The sequence below is a fragment of the Dreissena polymorpha genome, chromosome 2 (genome assembly GCF_020536995.1).
Source record: "Dreissena polymorpha isolate Duluth1 chromosome 2, UMN_Dpol_1.0, whole genome shotgun sequence".
In the NCBI taxonomy this organism is placed as follows: Eukaryota; Metazoa; Mollusca; class Bivalvia; order Myida; family Dreissenidae; genus Dreissena; species Dreissena polymorpha.
The window spans coordinates 13,109,617-13,129,993 of record NC_068356.1 but is presented as its reverse complement, the minus strand read 5'-3'; the positions used below and the strand labels follow the sequence as shown (position 1 = coordinate 13,129,993).

At 33.7% G+C, this 20,377-nt stretch overlaps 1 protein-coding gene across 2 annotated transcripts; it reads left to right on the top strand.

The window, feature by feature from the left end:
• The first annotated feature begins 1,079 nt into the window (after window positions 1-1,079).
• LOC127865904 (uncharacterized) lies at window positions 1,080-18,685 on the top strand. Of its 2 annotated transcripts, XM_052405965.1 has the most exons (9): window positions 1,080-1,141; window positions 4,475-4,664; window positions 5,573-5,683; window positions 6,795-6,957; window positions 9,757-9,894; window positions 10,714-10,851; window positions 11,772-11,822; window positions 13,973-14,168; window positions 15,121-18,685. In XM_052405965.1, exons 2-9 carry the CDS (start codon window positions 4,528-4,530, stop codon window positions 15,252-15,254), a joined length of 1,068 nt encoding a protein of 355 aa, XP_052261925.1. In that variant the 5' UTR covers window positions 1,080-1,141; window positions 4,475-4,527; the 3' UTR covers window positions 15,255-18,685. The 2 variants fall into 2 exon arrangements, with proteins under 2 accessions (XP_052261925.1, XP_052261926.1); XM_052405966.1 differs by lacking the exon at window positions 5,573-5,683.
• The last annotated feature ends 1,692 nt before the right edge of the window (window positions 18,686-20,377 follow it).

Below are 20,377 nucleotides of genomic sequence, written 5' to 3'. Positions count from 1 at the left end.
CAATCATGAGTCGCAGAAATGAGATAAGTAACTTGTTTTAAAGGGATCTTTTCACGTTTTGGTAAATTGACACAAATAAGAAAATGTTTCTCAGATGTTTCGCTGTAGTTATGATATTTGTGAGGAAATAGTAATAACGATGAGATTCAGTGGCAATGTTTTGGTTTCATTACATCGTGCCTCATAAAGTTACGACTCCGGTGCTATGGTATGTATATCAACATTCAGTTGTTAGATGGTGATGACATTGGCATCGCTATTTAATTGTATCATGATGCTATTATATGTATTTGTTTTACACTTACATGTTTTATGAATAATTGTGTCGCGTTCTGAGAAAACTGGGCATAATGACTGCGTAAAGTGTCGTCCCAGATTAGCCTGTGCAGTCCGCAATCAGGGACGACACTTTCCGCTTTTATGACATTTTTCGTTTAAATCAAGTCTCTTCTAAGCCAAAATCTAATTTAGGCGGAAAGTGTCGTCCCTGTTTAGCCTTTGCGGACTGCACAGGCTAATCTGGGATGACACTTTACGCACATGCATTATGCCCAGTTTTCTCAGAACACGACTCAATTATGGGCCAAGTGTGAGGTTTGGAGCACCTTACATTTGGCCGATCCAAGGCGGTTTACCGGTAGTTTTAGTTTAGTTTTAGTTTAAACTTATCGGCTAATTTATTTTAGGTCGATTGCATTTTAAGTTCTTGCTACTCATTTGAAACGCTCTCGGGTCAGTCTCATCGGACTACAACCAGTACTAGGTGTCTATCGGGGAGATCTAAAGAACGCTCCCACAGTGGGGATCGAATCCGTGACCTCGCTTGTCACTATGTGGACACCATATCCAAGGCGTAGACACCACATGTGTTCGTTTGTGTTTCTTGTGTAGAGCCGTGTGTATGTTTTGTGTAAATATTTGGTGTGCTTGGTTGTTTGGCAAATGGCTCCAGAGTACACATAAAGTCAATAATTGTATAATAAGGCGCTTTGATCCTCAGCTGGCGACGCTTAAAGTTTGTTATCAGGATCTTCAACAATTAGTATCATGTAACCATTATGCTTTTTGGTGAGAGTAACGTCCCCTAGTATTAACCTTCCATGATTTCAAAACTTGGCTAGTTACTAAATCTACTAAAAAAGTTAGTCTATTGTGTGATGTAAATTTTTTTGATTATCTTAATTAACTTTAAAATGCCAACATCTGGTCACATCCTTTTATATTCGGGCAATTTGTTTTGATCGTGCCAATCTGTTCTTAAACTAGACTAGTTCATTTTTAATTTGAGTAAATTAGACACTTTGTCAAATATTTATACTGATATATTTGTTGGTGAATTTGTTGTTAAAGTTTTCATGCGATAACCACTTGTTTTCTGTAAGCACAGGATTTAATTAAAACTTCTGTTTGGTTGATTATGCAGGATCTCTGACTGTGGTCCATTAATTTGACCTTATATTATAATTAGAGAAGAATTTCCCTCACTCTTACTAAAAAAAGTTCAGGTTTAAGTTTATTTTACTGAATTAGATCACAATTGCAGCTAAGGGTCTCGAGTTTAAATGGGATTGTTTTTAATGTGTCCTAAAGTTTAATAAAAGCAGTTATAATAATTTAAAGTCTAAGGAATTCCTTTACATACACAATGTTTGCATTTCGCATTTAGCATGTCAATGCATAGTATCGGCCCTCGTTATGAATACATTTAATTATTTGAGTCAAAAGACTTAACAATTTTTTTAATGTCAATCTGTAATTAAATGTGTATTCTTGGAAAATGGCAATATTTTGACAAAATACTGGCTAGGCTAAGCTCCCTTTAGTTATCTGTATCAAGTCATGTTTACAGTTTCTTGTAATATCGGCCTTTTTCATTGGTTGCTAAGGTTATATGCATTTTCCTGTTCTTGAAATAAACAGTTTCTTAAAGGAAAACTAAGCTCTCGCTCCTATTGTTCTTAAAATATGTTTACATTTTCTTCACATACATGTATACGCCCCTCATAAAATATTTGATAAACCAAGGACCTAGCCGGTATACATGTATAATGCATAAGTCCCTTGGTAAACCTACTAATATACCATAAACAAACTAACCCAATTATGTGTTACATAATTTTAAAATCATATCATGGAAATCATGAAAATGTTTATTAAAATTGTCATTAATTAACAGCAAATAATTTAACACTTCTAAAAGTTTAAATGTCTTGCACTTAAGTTTTTGAGGTTTTTTTCAAGTGGACTTGTTAAAGTAATGATACAATGAGGAGGGCTAATAATATGAGAATAAGGGATATGTTAACAAATTCATTGACACTTGGACAGCTAATTTAAAACACTCAGTTGGATGTTGTTATTGCAAAATTATCGAGTCCAACATGATTACTTTTCTGAAGTTTTAATTTTTAAAATACATTTGTACTACATAAGGATTATATATATATAGTTTAATTATAAGGACTCTTCCAAGCAAATATTCAAGTGTTTCACATCAAAGAATATTTTCTAATGAAATGATAAACACTTATAATTAAGCAAAAGAAGACAAATATAGGTTAGACTGGAAGCTATGACTTGACAATGACAATAAGTTTTAGCTCGATTATTATATATGAAATATATATATAGTGGAGCTATCCTACTCACCCCAGCGTCGGCGTTAGCGTCTGTGTAAGCGTGCAAATGTTAAAGTTTTTGTACTACCCCAATTATTTTCATTGTCCCCCGACATATTGCTTTCATATTTTGCATACTTGTTAACCAACATGACCTCAACCTATAAACAAGAGCAGACAACTCTATCAAGCATTTTGTCATAATTATGGCCCCTTTTCCACTTAAAATATGCAGCAAATGTTAAAGTTTACGTACTACCCAAAATATTTTCAATGTCCCTTGACATATTGCTTTCATTTGTTGCATACTTGTTTACCATCATGACCCCAACCTATAAACAAGAGCAGACAACTGTATCAAGCATTTTTGACAGAAATATTGCCCCTTTTTTACTTAGAATATGCATATTATTGATAAATCTATGTTAAAGTTTGCGTACTACCCCAAATATTTCCTATATCCTTTGACATATTGCTTTTATATTGTGCATACTTGTTTACCAACATGACCCCAACCTATAAACAAGAGCAGACCACTGTATCAAGCATTTCGACATAATTATGGCCCCTTTTACACTTAGATAATTGAACATTTTGCTTACATTGCCATTTATTTTTAAACATCATCTAATATAATAATTTACCCCACCCCACATCATACCCCCCTCTCACCCCCCCCCCCTATCCTCCCCCCCAATTTTTTTTTTTTACTTTTTTTTTTTTAAAGATCGTCTAATAAATTATTAAATATGAACAATTTACCCATGATGGCTTACGTTACTACTGTCAAGTACTCGAATAGTCGAGCGCGCTGTCCTCTGACAGCTCTTGTTAATTTAGATTTTATTGGCACCATTGTTAAAATGGGATAAGCACTTAATATTGCTTGATTGGTCATTGTCGGCTCGGGTACTACTTGCATGTACCCCGGGTACTCGTAAGTATACTTACATGTACCCCAGGTACGGTAAATATACTTAAACGTTCCCGGGAATTTTAACGCTTAATCGGTCGTTGTCGACTATTTTTGTTTAATTAATGATGTTAACATTCTTGTCAATTTTCTGTTAAATGGCATATATATTGTCGAAACTCATACTCAATAAGCATATATTGATGCAGTTTTTTAAAGAGAAGATAAACAATACCGCTTACGGTAATCGGTAGCGTGTTTTACGACATCGGATTTGAGCGGGAAAACAACTCTGGTACAGTCTAATATTGACCGTGTACGTTTAAGTATATTTACCGTACCCGGGGTACATGTAAGTATACTTAAGAGTACCCGGGGTACATGTTAGTAGTACCAAGCGGACAATGACCAATCGAGCCTTAATATTATCATCCAGAAAAGAATGTTTACATTCACTGTCATTCAGTTTTAGAACAACTAGGAGAGTATTGATAATTTTAAAAGGATACAGTTATAAAGTTTAAATGGTAGCATGTCAGTAATTTGGTACCTTTTAAATGTTTCCTTAAAAAAGAAAATGTGAGACCCTCAACTAGAGCTTCAAAATAATCTTCAGAGTCCTAGTTTTTGTACTAATCTTATATATGGTAACTTTCTGAAAATTTATAATATAACATACAAATGAAAAATATTTGAGCCCCTTTTCTTGAGCAAGTTCTTTATTACTAAGTTCATTTTGTACTTGTTTAAGGTAAATTGTTGAAAAAAAAAGTTATTTGTATATTGAATTAAAATTTAAACACACATTTTCATATTCGTTTATTATTAAAAAGTAATTCCATTGAAATAAATATAATTAAGTGGTGCCAATGTGCCTGTTTTACTATTTAATTGATGTTAGTTGTATGGATTTTATTATTTTGTTTTTACTTCCCATCATAAGCAAGGAAATACAAAGGCCAGGGATGACAAAAAGTGACTGACAATTTTTCAACAATGTTAATCAATGGATGGCCAATCAGGAAAGATGCCAAAATATTCCTAGCCGCTCTGCTGTTGGTGGTATTCATGAATGAATATATTGTATACAAAATACAAAGCTACAGGTGGCCTACATTTCCAGATATTGACAGGTATTAACAAGAATATTTAAAGCAAATTAAAGTAGACTCTAAATCCTTATAACTCTCTTGTCTTGAAGTTCAAATGTATCTTTGAGCGGCAATGCTTAATTTTTATACACATAACTGTATTCTGATTCGTACTGGTATAATTCCTTTGATTTTGCTGTATTTATGAAGATCAAAGCGTCACATTTCTGATAATTTTGCCTTATTTCAAATAACAGTGTTCAACTTGATTATTTCCTGAAAGTTGTTGACATAGATATTAAGTTTAAACCTATTTATTTTATCTCATTTGTATCGAAAGCTCAAGGCTTATTGAAACGCTCTCACGTCTTTCCAGGGTACATTGTAGAACCAGTTCTTTGTGTCATAAAGGTACAAGATAAGAATGCTTCCACAGTGGGGATGAAACCCATGACCTCCCAGTCCATAGGCGGACACCATTATCCACTACGCTACGGCAACCTATATTAAGAACAAATGTTCAACTATAAACATGTAAATACATGTTTAAATTGAACAAAATACATAATTAAAATCTATAGTTGTTTTCAGTAAATAGCAATTATCTAAATTCTCTGCAATTGTTATTTTTAAATAAAATCTAAAATACCGGTAAGCCAGATGGGCCTCTTACTGCCTGAACATGTTCAAATTCTGAAAAACTGTTATCATGGATTTTTTTCCTGCTCACTGTGAATTCAAGCCATTGAAGGTCCATTGTATCCTATAACTTAACATGTACCCATATTTTATTTGAAAACATGTATTTCATTATCATTACTTTTATAAGACCCATACATATATTTTTTTTAATGATTCAATTTAAAATTGATTTTAATAATATTGCACGTATACCTAATAACAATGTGATCAAATTGCTTAGTTTATAAGTAAATATTGTTATTGTTTAGGGACTTAAACAAATGCCAAGTGGCCTTGTTGATAGGAGATCCACAGCTGCAGGGCTATCAAGATGAGTCTTTCTTCCCTTTCGGCATGATCACGCGCTGGGATGTTGACAGGCATGCTTACTTCTCTATGATATGTACTGGTATTAAAGTATATAGGACGTATACAAAATGGAAGGCGCTGTGCATGTTTTGATTCTGTGTATTAGTCCTTCACTGGTTTAACACTGTTCGTTTGGTCTTTCGGTCAGTCGTTCTGGGCCAACATTTGGAGTTTAGGGGTTATTTTTCCTTTGAAAAAAGAAGGGATTTTGACATTTCACAAGTAAGGGAAGCCAGTATTGCTAGCAATACTTCTAAGCCTTGCTATGTACATGTTTAATTGTCATTCTTGATACTCAACTTACAATTTGCTTTTATGTGTCAATTGATCCTTGAACCTTTACCAATCAGAAGAAATGTAAAAATGGCTATATGCAATAAGCATAAAGCCAGACCTGCTTGCAATTTCATTGCAGTCTAAGGTTTCATGCTGTTTGGTACTCATCAGTATCATACTGTTGGAGATTAATTTAGTTAGAAAGGTCTTCCATTTAATTTGATTTGTTAAGGGACTACAAATGCATCAAAGTGCGTATCTAAGTGGTAATAGGTTAACCATAAATGCCTCTAATTGCATAGATGGATTCTTTATTTTTTTCTTTATTACAGATTCGTATTTTTCTTTTTTAATCTTCGCAGCCTTTTCTATTGCTACTTAATGAGTGTAATTTACTGATTTAGTATTATATTTTACCATGGTCCAGTAAATATGGAAAAAGAGTGAAGTTCATGCTGACGGCATATTTGTTTACTGGTATCGCCAGAAAATGCCAACTTCACTATTTTTATCCGAGGCTTACTGTATATGCATGTTTTAATACTGCACATTGGAGTAGGATGAAGCTAAAGCTTTGATAAAATTCAAAGCATGCATTTTTTGCTAGATTTGTGAATGTCGCTCTGCCTTCTTTTACTTCCTTCAAGATGAATTTTTTCTTCATTTTTGATAGAATGATACTTGTGATACGCCTTCAATAATGAGGGCCTCTATTTGTGTGTCCTGTATACGCAGCAAGCGGTGACCCTGATAAGCCTCTGCAGACTGCGCAGGCTAATCTGGGATGACACTTAAAGCAAATGCATCAAGCCTGTGAGTGAGATTAATTTGCCTGTTAAACTTCAGATACCTGTGGAAAACGTTTGCCCATGCATTTGACTACAGCCAGCCAGATGTCATCATCTTTCTGGGTGATTTGTTTGACGAGGGAAGTAAGGCCTTTCCAGAGGAGTATAAGTCCACTCTCGATAGATTTCAAAGCATCTTTCCACAAACTAGTTACATGAAGGTAAAGTCTAGATAGATTTCATAGCATCTTTTCACAAACTAGTTACATGAAGGTAAAGTCTAGATAGATTTCATAGCATCTTTCCACAAACTTGTTACATGAAGGTAAAGTCTAGATAGATTTCATACCATCTTTTCACAAATAAGTTTCATGAAGGTAAAGTCGAGATAGATTTCATAGCATCTTTTCACAAACTAGTTTCATGAAGGTAAAGTCTAGATAGATTTCATAGCATATTTCACAAATTAGTTTCATGAAGGTAAAGTCTAGATAGATTATATAGCATCTTTTCACAAATTAGTTTCATGAAGGTAAAATCTAGGTAGATTTTATAGCATTTATACACAAATTAGTTTCATAAAGGTTAAGTTTTTAACCCTTAACACTTTGGTTTACTGCGCATTATTGTATAACATTTCATTTATAATTTGTTTATTAAAGTTGTTCGATATATGCTTCAAGTTTACATGTTTTGGCCAATGTCTTTATAAGTAGTATGAATTATAATATAAAAGATGTCAAATTGTAAGGGTTATCACTTATTAAACAAAATGTATACTTTTTTGTTAATGAATGAAACTGGGTTCATTTTGGCCCATTTAATGTCATGTCCTTTGAATACAGAACAAAATATTTCTACTCAATAACTTAGGAATAAATGAAGCTGTTTTAATGAATGAAAACATATCAAGACTAATATCCATCCTAGCTGGGTTTGCATTCAGTATGCATGATGTAAAGGTCACTGCTACCCAAAGTAAAAAAAATGACTCTGCTTAGAAAGCAAGCTACTGCATTGTCATGTATTTAGTACTAGATACATAAATGCGTTCCAAAAATTCATTTGAGATTGCAGATGGAGTGAAGGTCACTGTTACTAAATACAGACAAATGGTATCTGCTCAATTACTCACTAAGAAATTGTGTCTGTGTATTGAAACTACGCACATAAGTTACATATATTTACCAGTAGATCTATCATTGGAATAAATATTGGTTGTGTTGGACAAAGGTCAAGGTAACAGTGAGCAAATATTTGAAAATTGTTTGTACATAATGACTTGAAAACTACATGTAATTAAGTTTTTGTAATCAAATTTGATTCATAGATGACCATTTATTTCATTTGGGATGGGTTAGATCAAAGTAAATTGAATCTTAATCAATCATTGTGGGATAAACCCGGATAATAATATTATCTCAAGAATTATTAAGCCCCTAGGATTCAAGCATTTATTATGCCCCCCTTCGAAGAAGAGGGGGTATATTGCTTTGCACATGTCGGTCTGTCGGTCGGTCCGTCCACCAGGTGGTTTCCGGATGATAACTAAAGAACGCTTGGGCCTAGGATTATGAAACTTCATAGGTACATTGATCATGACTCGCAGATGACCCCTATTGATTTTGAGGTCACTAGGTCAAAGTTCAAGGTCACAGTGACCTGAAATAGTAAAATGGTTTCAAGATGATAACTCAAGAACGCTTATGCCTAGGCTCATGAAACTTCATAGGTACATTGATCATGACTCGCAGATGACCCCTATTGATTTTCAGGTCACTAGGTCAAAGGTCAAGGTCACGGTTACCCGAAATAGTAAAATGGTTTCCGGATGATAACTCAAGAACGCTTATGCCTAGAATCATGAAACTTGATAGGTAAATTGATCATGACTCGCAGTTGACCCCTATTGATTTTCAGGTCACTATATCAAAGGTCAAGGTCACTGTGACCTAAAATAGTAAAATGGTTTCCGGATGATAACTCAAGAACGCTAATGGCTACAATCATGAAACTTCATAGGTACATTGATCATGACTTGCAGATGACCCCTATTGATTTTGAGGTCACTAGGTCAAAGGTCAAGGTCATGGTGATCGAAATAGTAAAATGGTTTCCAGATGATAACTCAATTACGCTTATGCCTAGGATCATGAAACTTCATAGGTACATTGATCATGACTCGCAGATGACCCTTATCGATTTTGAGGTCACTAGGTCAAAGGTCAAGTTCACGGTGACCCGAAATAGTAAAATGGTTTCCGGATGATAACTGAAGAACGCTTGTTCCTAAGATCATGAAACTTGATAGGTAGATTGATCATGACTTGCAGATGACCCCATTGATTTTCAGGTCACTAGGTCAAAGGTCAAGGTCACGGTGACCCGAAATAGTAAAATGGTTTCCGGATGATAACTCAAGAACGCTTATGGCTAGGATCATGAAACTTCATAGGTACATTGATCATGACTGGCAGATGACCCCTATTGATTTTCAGGTCACAAGGTCAAAGATCTAGGTCACAGTGACAAAAACATATTCACACAATGGCTGTCACTACAACGGAGAGCCCATATGGGGGGCATGCATGTTTTACAAACAGCCCTTGTTAATTATACAATAGCTTCCTTTTTGTTGTCATAAAAAAATAATATCTGCTAAAATCAAGGTTTTTTGTGTCTCATAAGATATTTTAAACATTAAGAAAGTACTAAAATTACTTAATGGCTAAAATAACTTGCCGACTGTACAATCAAACAGTTGGACATAATGAAACAATAAAGCGAGAAACTCAAACAACAAGTTAAGTCAAGCCTGGTGTCCTCCAACAGCTTTGTTGTGAGAAAAACTGCATGATTTTAAAGATTTTAATTTCAATATTAAGGCATGACACCTCATACGGGTTATTACAATATAATTAAACATAGTCCTGAGATTTAAACCCCGCACTGTTATGTTAAATGAATTGTTTAAGTATGTATTAACTGTGTCAAACACAAGGATGTTTTCCCATTTTCAGACAATATACATTCCTGGTGATAACGATATAGGTGGTGAAGACTATGACATTCCCTTCCAATGGAAAAGAGACCGCTATGAAAGGACCTTTGGAAATGTGTCAGACCTTATCAAGTTTGGATTTGTTGATTATGCAAAGGTAGGAGATGCGTTTTTGTACGTAAAAGTTCTTATAAGTATGTTGAAGTTTGGTTGTCAGTTGTTCAGAGCACATGTTAACCAGTATATGAAAATATTACCATAAAATAAATAATATTTATTGTCAAAACTGATTAAATAATTTTTTAATTATCACTTGATAGCATTTTGTAATTGATTTTTCTTTACACAGTTCCATAAAATGTTGAATGTCCTTAATCAATAGAATATTACATTTTACTCATAATACAGGGAAAGCTAAGTTTGGCCCTGTTGTATAGGAAACATATTCAGACTGGTACACAATGCCTGAATTCTTGTTTTACTATAAAAAAATAACAAAAAAACAGCATATTCTCATCCCTTTTAAGATGTCTGTTATTAATATAAATTCAGCAATCAATGGGAATGCAAACTATAAAGTGGCTCAGTTTAATTGGATATAGTAATTTACCAGTTGCAGGTGTCATAAAGGTTCTTAGCTAAGCTATAGCATGTTTGTTCCTTTTCTATTTGTATAAAAAACTATGAGAGAGGGTAATAGCTATAACATGTCTTCTTCACATTTCATTTGCACCTTCTATCAAATTAGCTGTCAGAGTGGGTAATGCTACAGCATGTTTTTTTCCTCTTTTATCTGAAAATAACATCATACGAGCTTTGAGAGTTGGTAATAGCTAAAGCATGTTTTCTTCCTTGTTGATGTGTAAATAATAACATGCCAGCTGTGAGAGTTGTAGTAAATACGTTACATAATATCATAGCAGCCATGAGAGTTGGCAATAGCTGAAGCATGTTGCAAGTTTTCTTTCTATTCTAGCTTGACATTGTATCATACCAGCTGTCGGAGAGGAAACTCAAAGATGCCCAAGATCTTCAGAAGAAGATCACATCTCCGATCACAGTTATGCTGAACCACAACCTCATGTCTGTGAATGTCAAGCATTTTGTGTATCCAGTCAGTATACATATCATTGATTTAATGTGTCTCCTTTCCTGGCATGTACATTTAACACCTCTAGAAATTGTGCAATGTGCCTTGCATTGGTTGGAAGGTTGAAGGATACTATATTATTGCTTGTAATTTAAGATCTATAACTCAAGTTTATTTTATGCTTTCCGGTGGTTTATAGAGAAATATCAGTGAATTAAAACTGATAATTTCACTGTTTCAAACAATGAAAATTATCAGTGAAAATTATCGATAATTTTCACTGTTTATGTTAAATGACGTCATTTTTTTGACGAAATGACGTCATGTTCCCAACGAAATTCTTTAGTTAAACTCTTTAACAATGTATATAAACTGTGAAATAAAGCATAAAATAAAAAGAAAATTTGTTGGATTCGATGGATTATCGATTTTAATTCACTCGTGATCATAGAAAATATATATTTTCACTCGTGGCTGCGCCACTCGTGAAAATATTATTTTCTATGATCACTCGTGAATTAAAATCGATAATCCACCGAATCCAACAAATATCCTCTATGTTATCTCCACTGGCTAAAGGCAAGCATGTTAAGTGTGGAATCATCAATTTTTGTGGAGTTCAAATGTTAGCGCCTTTTTACTTAGTGCAATTTATGACAACTGAGAATTTTGTTTAATTATAGATGTGACCTTTTTAAATCGGAAGTAAATGAGAGATCAGATGTTCTTAAAATTTTACCATTGAATGGTATGGTTCATTTGTTCTGACAGTCCTTATTTCTTAAGCCAGTTGGGTATGACAGGCACTCATATGCATCTTGGTCTCATGTTACTCAACTTCTTTTTTTCCCCGGCATTTCTCTCTAAAACATCATACTTAACAAACCTATTATAAATGATAAGTTATTGCATGACTTATGCGGAATAATTGGATTTTATTGTAGATCACACGAAGATTGCGACCGAAATTGATATTTTCTGCACATTTTCATACGGTAATGTATTATATATTTGCATATAATTAGATGTTCTAATCGATTCTGTGCTCAGTTCAGCTTACTATTCCTTGGACAAAACATCGCTACCATACCATCATTCACTGCTGCTTTTTGATGATGCTTAGATATCATTTTATCATACCACCGCATTGATATCTGACTGATATAACGTTGCCTCATATATTTTTTTATATCATGGTCAACAGGAAGTTCTTATATCAGTCAATATTTGAAGTTACGTGGGATTTGCAATAAAGTCAAAAATTTCTATCAACATGAATCAGGTTCAACAAAACAAACAATTTGATACCAAGAATGTACATATTTTATTCTAGTTTAAGATCATAAATCATAAAAACCATTTATTTTTAAAAAAATCACAACAGCCCGCACTACAGAAGTTAAATGACGTCATCAATGGGACAATAAATCTTAAATATCGATATAGACATTGCACTCACAAGTGTTGCACAGAAAGTCAAAACAAATGATTACTGTATGCTAATCCTCAACTATTTAAACAAACGATTTAGCACGCTTATGTCAATATTGACACCATCATCAAAATGTTACATTCAATACACATCTCCAAAATGGCGTCTCCAAACTTTTCGATGAAGAGTGTTATTCGATTAGATTTGTCGCTGCAGTCCATTCCTGATCTCCAATTCATGACAGTTTATAATTAAAGCGGGTGTACTCTTCCAATTCGTAGTGCAAAGAACTTGTTTTCTCTATACATGTACAATGTATAAAATAAGCGATTATTCGTGTCGTCTTTTCGAACGCCGTTGCTACATTTATGTCAACGTGTAAAAGCCGGATCAGCAATAATCAGCGGGGATCAGTACATTTTATATATAAAAAATGGATTGTCGTGCAGATTTTTAGGAATATGTGGTATGATAAACAGAAAAACAGGTTACTGTCCCATCGTTTTGTAATATATCAGGCTTGGCATGAATAAAATAACTTAAAATATTATTCTAAGCCACGCCTGATATATTACAAAACAATGGGGCAGTTACCTGTTATTCTCTATATCTTGAATGTATTATAATAATAAACTGTCCAAACATATAGACTTAAAACATAAAATGAACTTAATATATATGTAAAGATAATTGCGTATCCCAAAGATCTTGGTGCATAGCCTGTTTGAATTATATTAAAAAAACAACTTTCTAACCATTGCACTATTTAAGATCAAATTCATATGACTTGTGTGAAAATTATGATTTCAAAAGGATTTATCTACAATCATGTTTGCATTTAAGGAAAAACTTTATGGTGTACATTTACGGATTTCCAATTAATGATGTGCCTAATCATAAGCAAATAATTATGTTTTTGCATTCTTTAAAAAGCAACTAAAAAATACTGATTCATAAACCTATGTGTACAATGTCACTAAAAAGATTATTTCCAAAAAGAAATACATCCTACTTACCTAGGAATTTCTAGAATTTATCAGTGTATAATTTACGCAATCTTTTGAAACTGAATACAAATTATTCTTTAAGTATATAGATTTGTAAAGAAAAATATGCAAGCGCCTTTTTACTTTTTTATGATTTATACCAACAGTTTTGTTAGGGCCTGCTTTTTTTTCCATTGAAATGGAATTTATTTTAATGAATGCATAAAATGCAATTTATTTGTATACATGTCTATTATGGTTTATATTTATAATGTAAATTCTAATGAAGCAGTTAAGCGTGTTTTAAAAAGTATCCATTTTTTGTAAACATAATTCAGATATTTATTGAACATTTAGATTTTTACATATAGTTTATAAAATGTTAATATTTTTTAAATAACCTTTTATACAGAGTACAAATACTCCCTCATAATGCCCCTTTAAACGCACCCTCCCCAATTTTGTTTTAAATAAAATGCAATTTCTGTCAGATATTGCCTCTTTAAAGAGCTTGTGTTGAATAGAGTCTTGCTCTATTAATGCATGTGCCTTAAATGTGTAACACTTTTACCTCCTTATTGCCTAAACTGGAATGTTCACTCAGAAAAGACTTCATTAAAAAAATACAAAAACAGTGAAAAGTGTCGTCCCTGATTAGCCTGTGCTGACTGCACATGCTAATCTGGGATGACACTTTACACACATGCACTGACGTTTCTGTTGTTAGGCATGGCTTCACTCGTGCACCGACTGTCTCCGTGACGATGAGTATAGCTGGGACATAAGCAAGCAGGAGCTGACCTATCTGGACTCCTACCTCACCCTGGACATGACTGCAACCAACTCCATGTTTGAGATCACCGTGCCCACTGCCAGCTACAGAATGGGCACCCCAAATATTGGATACGGTTTGGCAATAATAAGTATGCGATATTAGCCATGGTTCAGCTATATTGTCTGTGATATTGTTAATGTTCTGGCAATATATTAATGGGTCTGTGCTATTAGCCATATTTGGGCTATATAGTCTGTGATATTGTGAAAGTTCTGGAAATAATTGGTCTGTGTTATTGAAGAGTCTGGCAATAAATAGTCAATGGTGAAAGGTATCTATGATATTTAATGCAAGTTGGAAATCAACTATATGTGATATTGTATAGAGTAATGCAGAAATAGGTGTGTGATAGAAGTACATGATATTTGATATAATATGGGATCAATAGGTCTTTGATATTGTTCTGTTATATTTAATGCTGTTTGGCATAAATAGTACTGTGCTATTAGTCTGTGATATTGGATACTGGAAATGCCATGTTTCAGACTAACTTTATTGCCAGTGAGTCTTTTAACAATGCTGAGCATTACTTGTTTATTTTCATTCAATAAATGACTTTAATATATGCATTTCATTTAACTTTAGCAAATTTATTGGGTTTCTATAAATAGTTTTCCTTATGATATCGTTATTTTGGAGATCATGTAAATGCATGATAAATTTATCATATTAATAACTTTATATATACAAATATATTTGGCCTTAAATTGTTTTAACTTTTTTGTGTTGACTTATTATTTATGTTTATTTCTAACTGGAAAATAGAAAAGATGATGTGTTCTAAACTCACATTATTGTATGTGATTGGAAGAGAATCCAAAGGTTGCTGTGGTGTGGTGAATGTGGTGTCCACCCAGCAATGAGGAGGTCATGGGTTTGATCCCCATTGTGGAAGCATTCTTTAGATCTCCTCAAGAGACACCAAGTACACAGGAAATGGACTTAAGAGTTTTAAATAGTCTTAAGCTTCTAATGCAATCAAGCTTAAATAAAAAGGTTTAAACTTAAACTAAGAGAAGATAACCTGTCATATCCTACAGGTGCAGACAAAACAGTGCAGTTCACAGTGCTATGGTCTCCCAGACGATACACGATGTTGATAGCATACCTTATAGTGCTGGCGCTGGGGTCCCTACTGATGTGCCTAACACGATGTTCACGACGTCCCAGATAGCAATTACAGAAGGGCGACTGAATGCCCACATGCTTAGATTTAGGTTGTTTGATCCCATGATATCAATGCATTTCTATTAATGATAATAAATTATCTTGTTGATGGTAAACTTGGATAAGACTTGATTTTATTGTATGAAGTGATGGCTTCATCTTAAAAGTGAAAGTAAAGGTTTCAATTTACACTTAAACTATTATATGAAGGATATTTGTTGATAAAAGGTAGAGATACCTGAATGAAAAAAATGGTGCTACCGGTATACTTAAGTTTTTCTAAATTGTTATCATATTTTTTTAGGAAAATATGCATTTGACTGAATATGTAGATAATTTTTTATAAAAGTGTGAAACAACTATTTGTATTCTAAATCTTTATTAACAATTTGCAAAAATCATTTGTTGTAGTTAAATTGTCTCTGCAGTTAATACTTTAAATTGTATATATTTGATGTTCAACTGAAAATATATACATGTAAAGTATTTGACATTCCTTAAATATGATGACATGAGTTAAATTATTAATATTGTAATTAATAGTTCCAGACAGTTTTTGAAGGTATTAGCCATATTGTCTTTGTGTAACCCAATCTTCTTTATTTTATTTTTGGGTGAAATGTTGGATTTTTAGAGCTTTTTCCAATTAAGTATCGTTTTGACTGAGTATATAATTGTCATCAATTCAATTATTATGATGATAGTTGATGGTGTATAATTGTATCTACATTGTTATGTTTGAAACTAATAATTCCATAGTAATCATCATTTAATTTTTTTATTAATTATCGTACAATTAAAATGAATGGTAGAATATGTTTTATTATGCAGTTTGAAAAGGTCAATGCCAGAAATAACAAGTTAAATATTTGTTGTTGATTCCTTGAAATTATTTATATTGATAAAATCATTAATCAACATTCAATTCAGGAAAGAAAATTGCATTTTATGATGTACAAGCAGTATGTGTATTTTTACCCAGTTAGCTGACCACTGCTTTACAGGTTAATATGGGACAACACTTTCACCTAGACTGTATTGACAACACTTTTACCTAGACTGTATTGACAACACTTTCACCTAGACTGGATTTTTTTTAGAAGGAACTTCCTTTAAAAAATAAACTGAACCATAGTGAAAACTGTTTGCCTTGACTACAGTGTGCGGACTGCAGAGGCTAATATGTTAAGATACTAACGCACAAGAGTTACTGCAAGGTTTGCCCAAGAGGGCTTCTTGTATTGTTTTGCTCACATAGGCCTGTTAGAGGTCTGCATTAATATTTGTTGTTCTTTCTACATTCCCGTATGTTTAAATTGTCATTAGTTCATATTTGTCCTTTCTGTGAAATGTTATGTGAAATATTCACTGGATTGTAGATTGATATTGCATACAATCTTGTGTCTACAGACTCGGGGAATGCATTCATTGCAACGATGCTGTCTGGTAATAAATTGCTGTGGATCAGCATTATTAAAGTTGGCGCAATCATTGTGTTCAATAAAATCCTTATATAGAGTTGATTAGCTCTTTCAATGAAAATCTCAGATTTACTGAGGGTTATTATTTATTTTCAATCTCAACAAGATGTAAAGTACTTGCTTCCTATAATTAATAATCATTGTGTATTCCTTCCTTTTTTATGGTGGGTGACGCTTGTGTGTGTGTTTTTTTTTACATTGATCGCTTTTCAGAGTTGTTATTTTAGTACATATCAATTTTGTATTTTAGTAAAAGTTTGAGAGAACAATTTTCACCATGAATATTAACTTTGTGAGCATCACATGTATTTAATCCCATCAAAGAGGCAAATGTATGTTTTTAAACAAGATTTGTCATTTGGTGATTTATATTTCATGATCTTTTAATGCTTATTTGTACGTTGTAGAATTCTCATATTTTGTGTACGCAGTTGTCGGTATATTTTCTTCACAACCTTATAATCATTTATCGATGTAAACAATATGAGCCTTGTTCTGAGAAAACTGGGCTTAATGCATGTGCGTAAAGTGGCATACCAGATTAGCCTGTGCACAGGCTAATCAGGGACAACACTTTCCGCCTAAACTTAATCAGTAAGGAGGGACTTCCTTGAAACTAAAAATACCATAAAAGCGGAAAGTGTCGGCCCTGATTAGCCTGTGCGGACTGTACAGGCTAATCAGGGACGACATTTTCCACCTAAACGTGATTTTCGATAAGGAGGGACTTCCTTGAACTAAAAAATACCATAAAACCTAAAAGTGTCGTCCCTGATTAGCCTGTGCAGACTGCACAGGCTGATCTTCTGGAGACACTTTACGCACATGCATTATGCCCGTTTTTCTCAGAACGAGACTTATTTAATTTACAGGTGTGTTTTTGCTTAACCAAGCACAACCTGCTGTTGTTAGGCGGGTGATCGCCTTTTGTCCGTCGTTCTTCCTGCATGATTAACCTTTACACTGTTAATGCTGTAGAGTCTTTATTGATTGTACTATCTTCATGGAACTTGCTGAGAACATTTGTTGCTAATTATATCTCAGTGGAGTAAGAAAATATTGCCACCTGGGAGCGAGGAAGTTTTCCACAAAAGGTTATAGTTCAACCTTGTAAACACTCTAGAAATCCAATTTCGTCCAAATAGCCAAGAAACTTGCTCAGGAACATTTTTTTCTATTGAATGATAAACATGCTGAATTAGAAAATGGTTATCTTCGCTGAATTAGAAAATGGTTCTTATTGTTTGAAAACATAGCTGCCTGGGGCCCATCCGATTTCCTATTATGGTTATAATTCAATCAAGTTAACACGCTCTTAGTCACACTGTTTGCCCAATCTTTATGAAATTTGCTCAGAACATTGGTTCTCATTTTATCTCTGCCTAGTTTGAACATCGGGCAGTTTTCCATACAGGGCTATAGTAAACATTTTAATGCTACAAAAGTAATATTTTCTGTGGAATCTCCATACAACTTGCTCCAAATTGTTGTTCAAATAAAAGTTTATAGGTCAAAACAGTCCTGAACATAACTAAGATTGTGAAGGTGGCAGAAGCCAAAAGCATTCAGAGATGGATTGGCGCACATACAAATAATGCCCCTAGTTGGAAGGTCAAGGTCGCAAGTGAAGGTCAAAGATAAACTAAATATTCAGCTGATACTTTCACAAATTTTCGCATAAAAATAGAGTATGTCGGTTTGTATCTTTGTGACAATAGCGCTTTTGTTACTTTTTAAATAAAAATACGCGCTAATATGTGTATACAGTATTTGACGGCATTTTCTACTTGATAGTACCCAGTTGTCTTCAGCATCAAATGTTTTTTCCCGCTTCTTGTATAAGAATAGTAATGTTCCTATGTGGAATGTACACTTTACGAATACCGTACTATACTGTTACATTGACCATGTATGTAAATGTGTATATGAAAGTTAAAGAATTCCATACTTTTGTGTATGCGGTTATTGATATAATTATATTTATTCTACAACATAATAAACCTAAATTAATGTAAATAATAGGAATAATAGTTATTTTTGCTAATCTGAGTACAACCTGCTCATGACGAGCTTGCGATACCGCCTCTTGTCCGTCTTTTGTGTTCGTCGTCAACATTTACTTTGTAAACGCTTTAGTGGTCACATTCTTTGTTGTCTTAACTTCACTAAACTTGCTCAGAACATTTGTTCAAATTATATCTCTGACCATTTGAAAATGGTTCCGGTCCGTTGAACAATTTAGCCGTTAGCGGCGGGGCAATTTTCCTTGCTTGACTTTAGTGAAGCCTTGTTTACATGTATACTATAGGAGCCACTTTTTAGGTCCAATCTTCATGACGCTTGCTCTAGCAGATTTTATTTTGTCCCACACAGACTCGCGTGAACGCCATGCAAAGAAATCCCTAAATCTGTATGTGCATTTTTTTAACGGACATTGGAACAAGCACGATACGATTAATTAAATTGTTGAAGAAAACATGCATTACGAGGTAGCAATTATTTCATTTTATAGATTCTACTTTTTGTGATTAAAAAATAGTTTTTCACTTTGGATTAAAGTGTCAAATCTTTTTTAATTTGAACATTTATGTTCAATGATATTGGCAAATATATAATGCTATTATAAGCCACCTTATTTCAATGCGAGATTACCGGTAAATGACTGATTTTAATTTCAAAAGTTCCCTCTATGTAACGCAGAATGCAGAAGAAACCTAGAAGTATTGTTATGGATAAAAGGCACGATTGACGTGCAGACGCGATATGTATTTGGCAAAAGTCTTCATACAACCCACAAGAACACACCGCGAGCTCGCACATATAAATGAACACATGCACGCGCTTGATCATACGCGCACACCCGAGTTTCGCGCACTAACCACGTACGTTCAAGTGTCTGTATGTTTGTTTTTTTAAATTGTAAGATTAATCTCATTATTCGTTTATTACAATTCTAAACGAATACAGATCCTTGCGGAACGAAATGCTCTGAAAAGTCGCTTACCCTTTGTTCTTAATCAACCATCCTCCGAGGGACTACTTTGACGTCATATAGTCTTGCCTAACAGTGATTGTATCGAATTCTTGGCAGGTGTTTATAGGCATGTTGTTGCTCCTACGATAGTAAAAATCTTGTTTTTAATGCATAATATAGTTTGGTAGAAGTTAGATATCGTTGCTGATGATAAATTAAAATAGGGTTATCTTAGAAATAAACAGCGTTGAAGTGAATATCAAAAACCAAATGACCGTATTTCGCTTTATATATCGCTTTTAGCGAGGCGTGGAACTTTTAAGAAGCTACTTTATAATTATGGTCAGATATCACGCAGGAATTAAAGTTTCGATTGTGCAATCTGTCGATTGAACGGTAATTGAATGACCGTTAGTTTAGGACGAATATTAACTTTGGAAATTTCCCATATGGATCTATTTTTCACTTTAAATCAAGTCTTAACTCTGGTCCTATTTCTTCACAATGTATATCATCGTTTTGCGACAACGACATATTGTGCAGAATCTTCGACACTCTTGTGGCAAAATCGCGCTCGTTATTGGAAATATAGCACGCTAACAGTTGCAGAATCGTTTAAAATCGTATACTTTGCTCTACAATTCTAATGAGATCTCACAACCTTAAACGGCAATT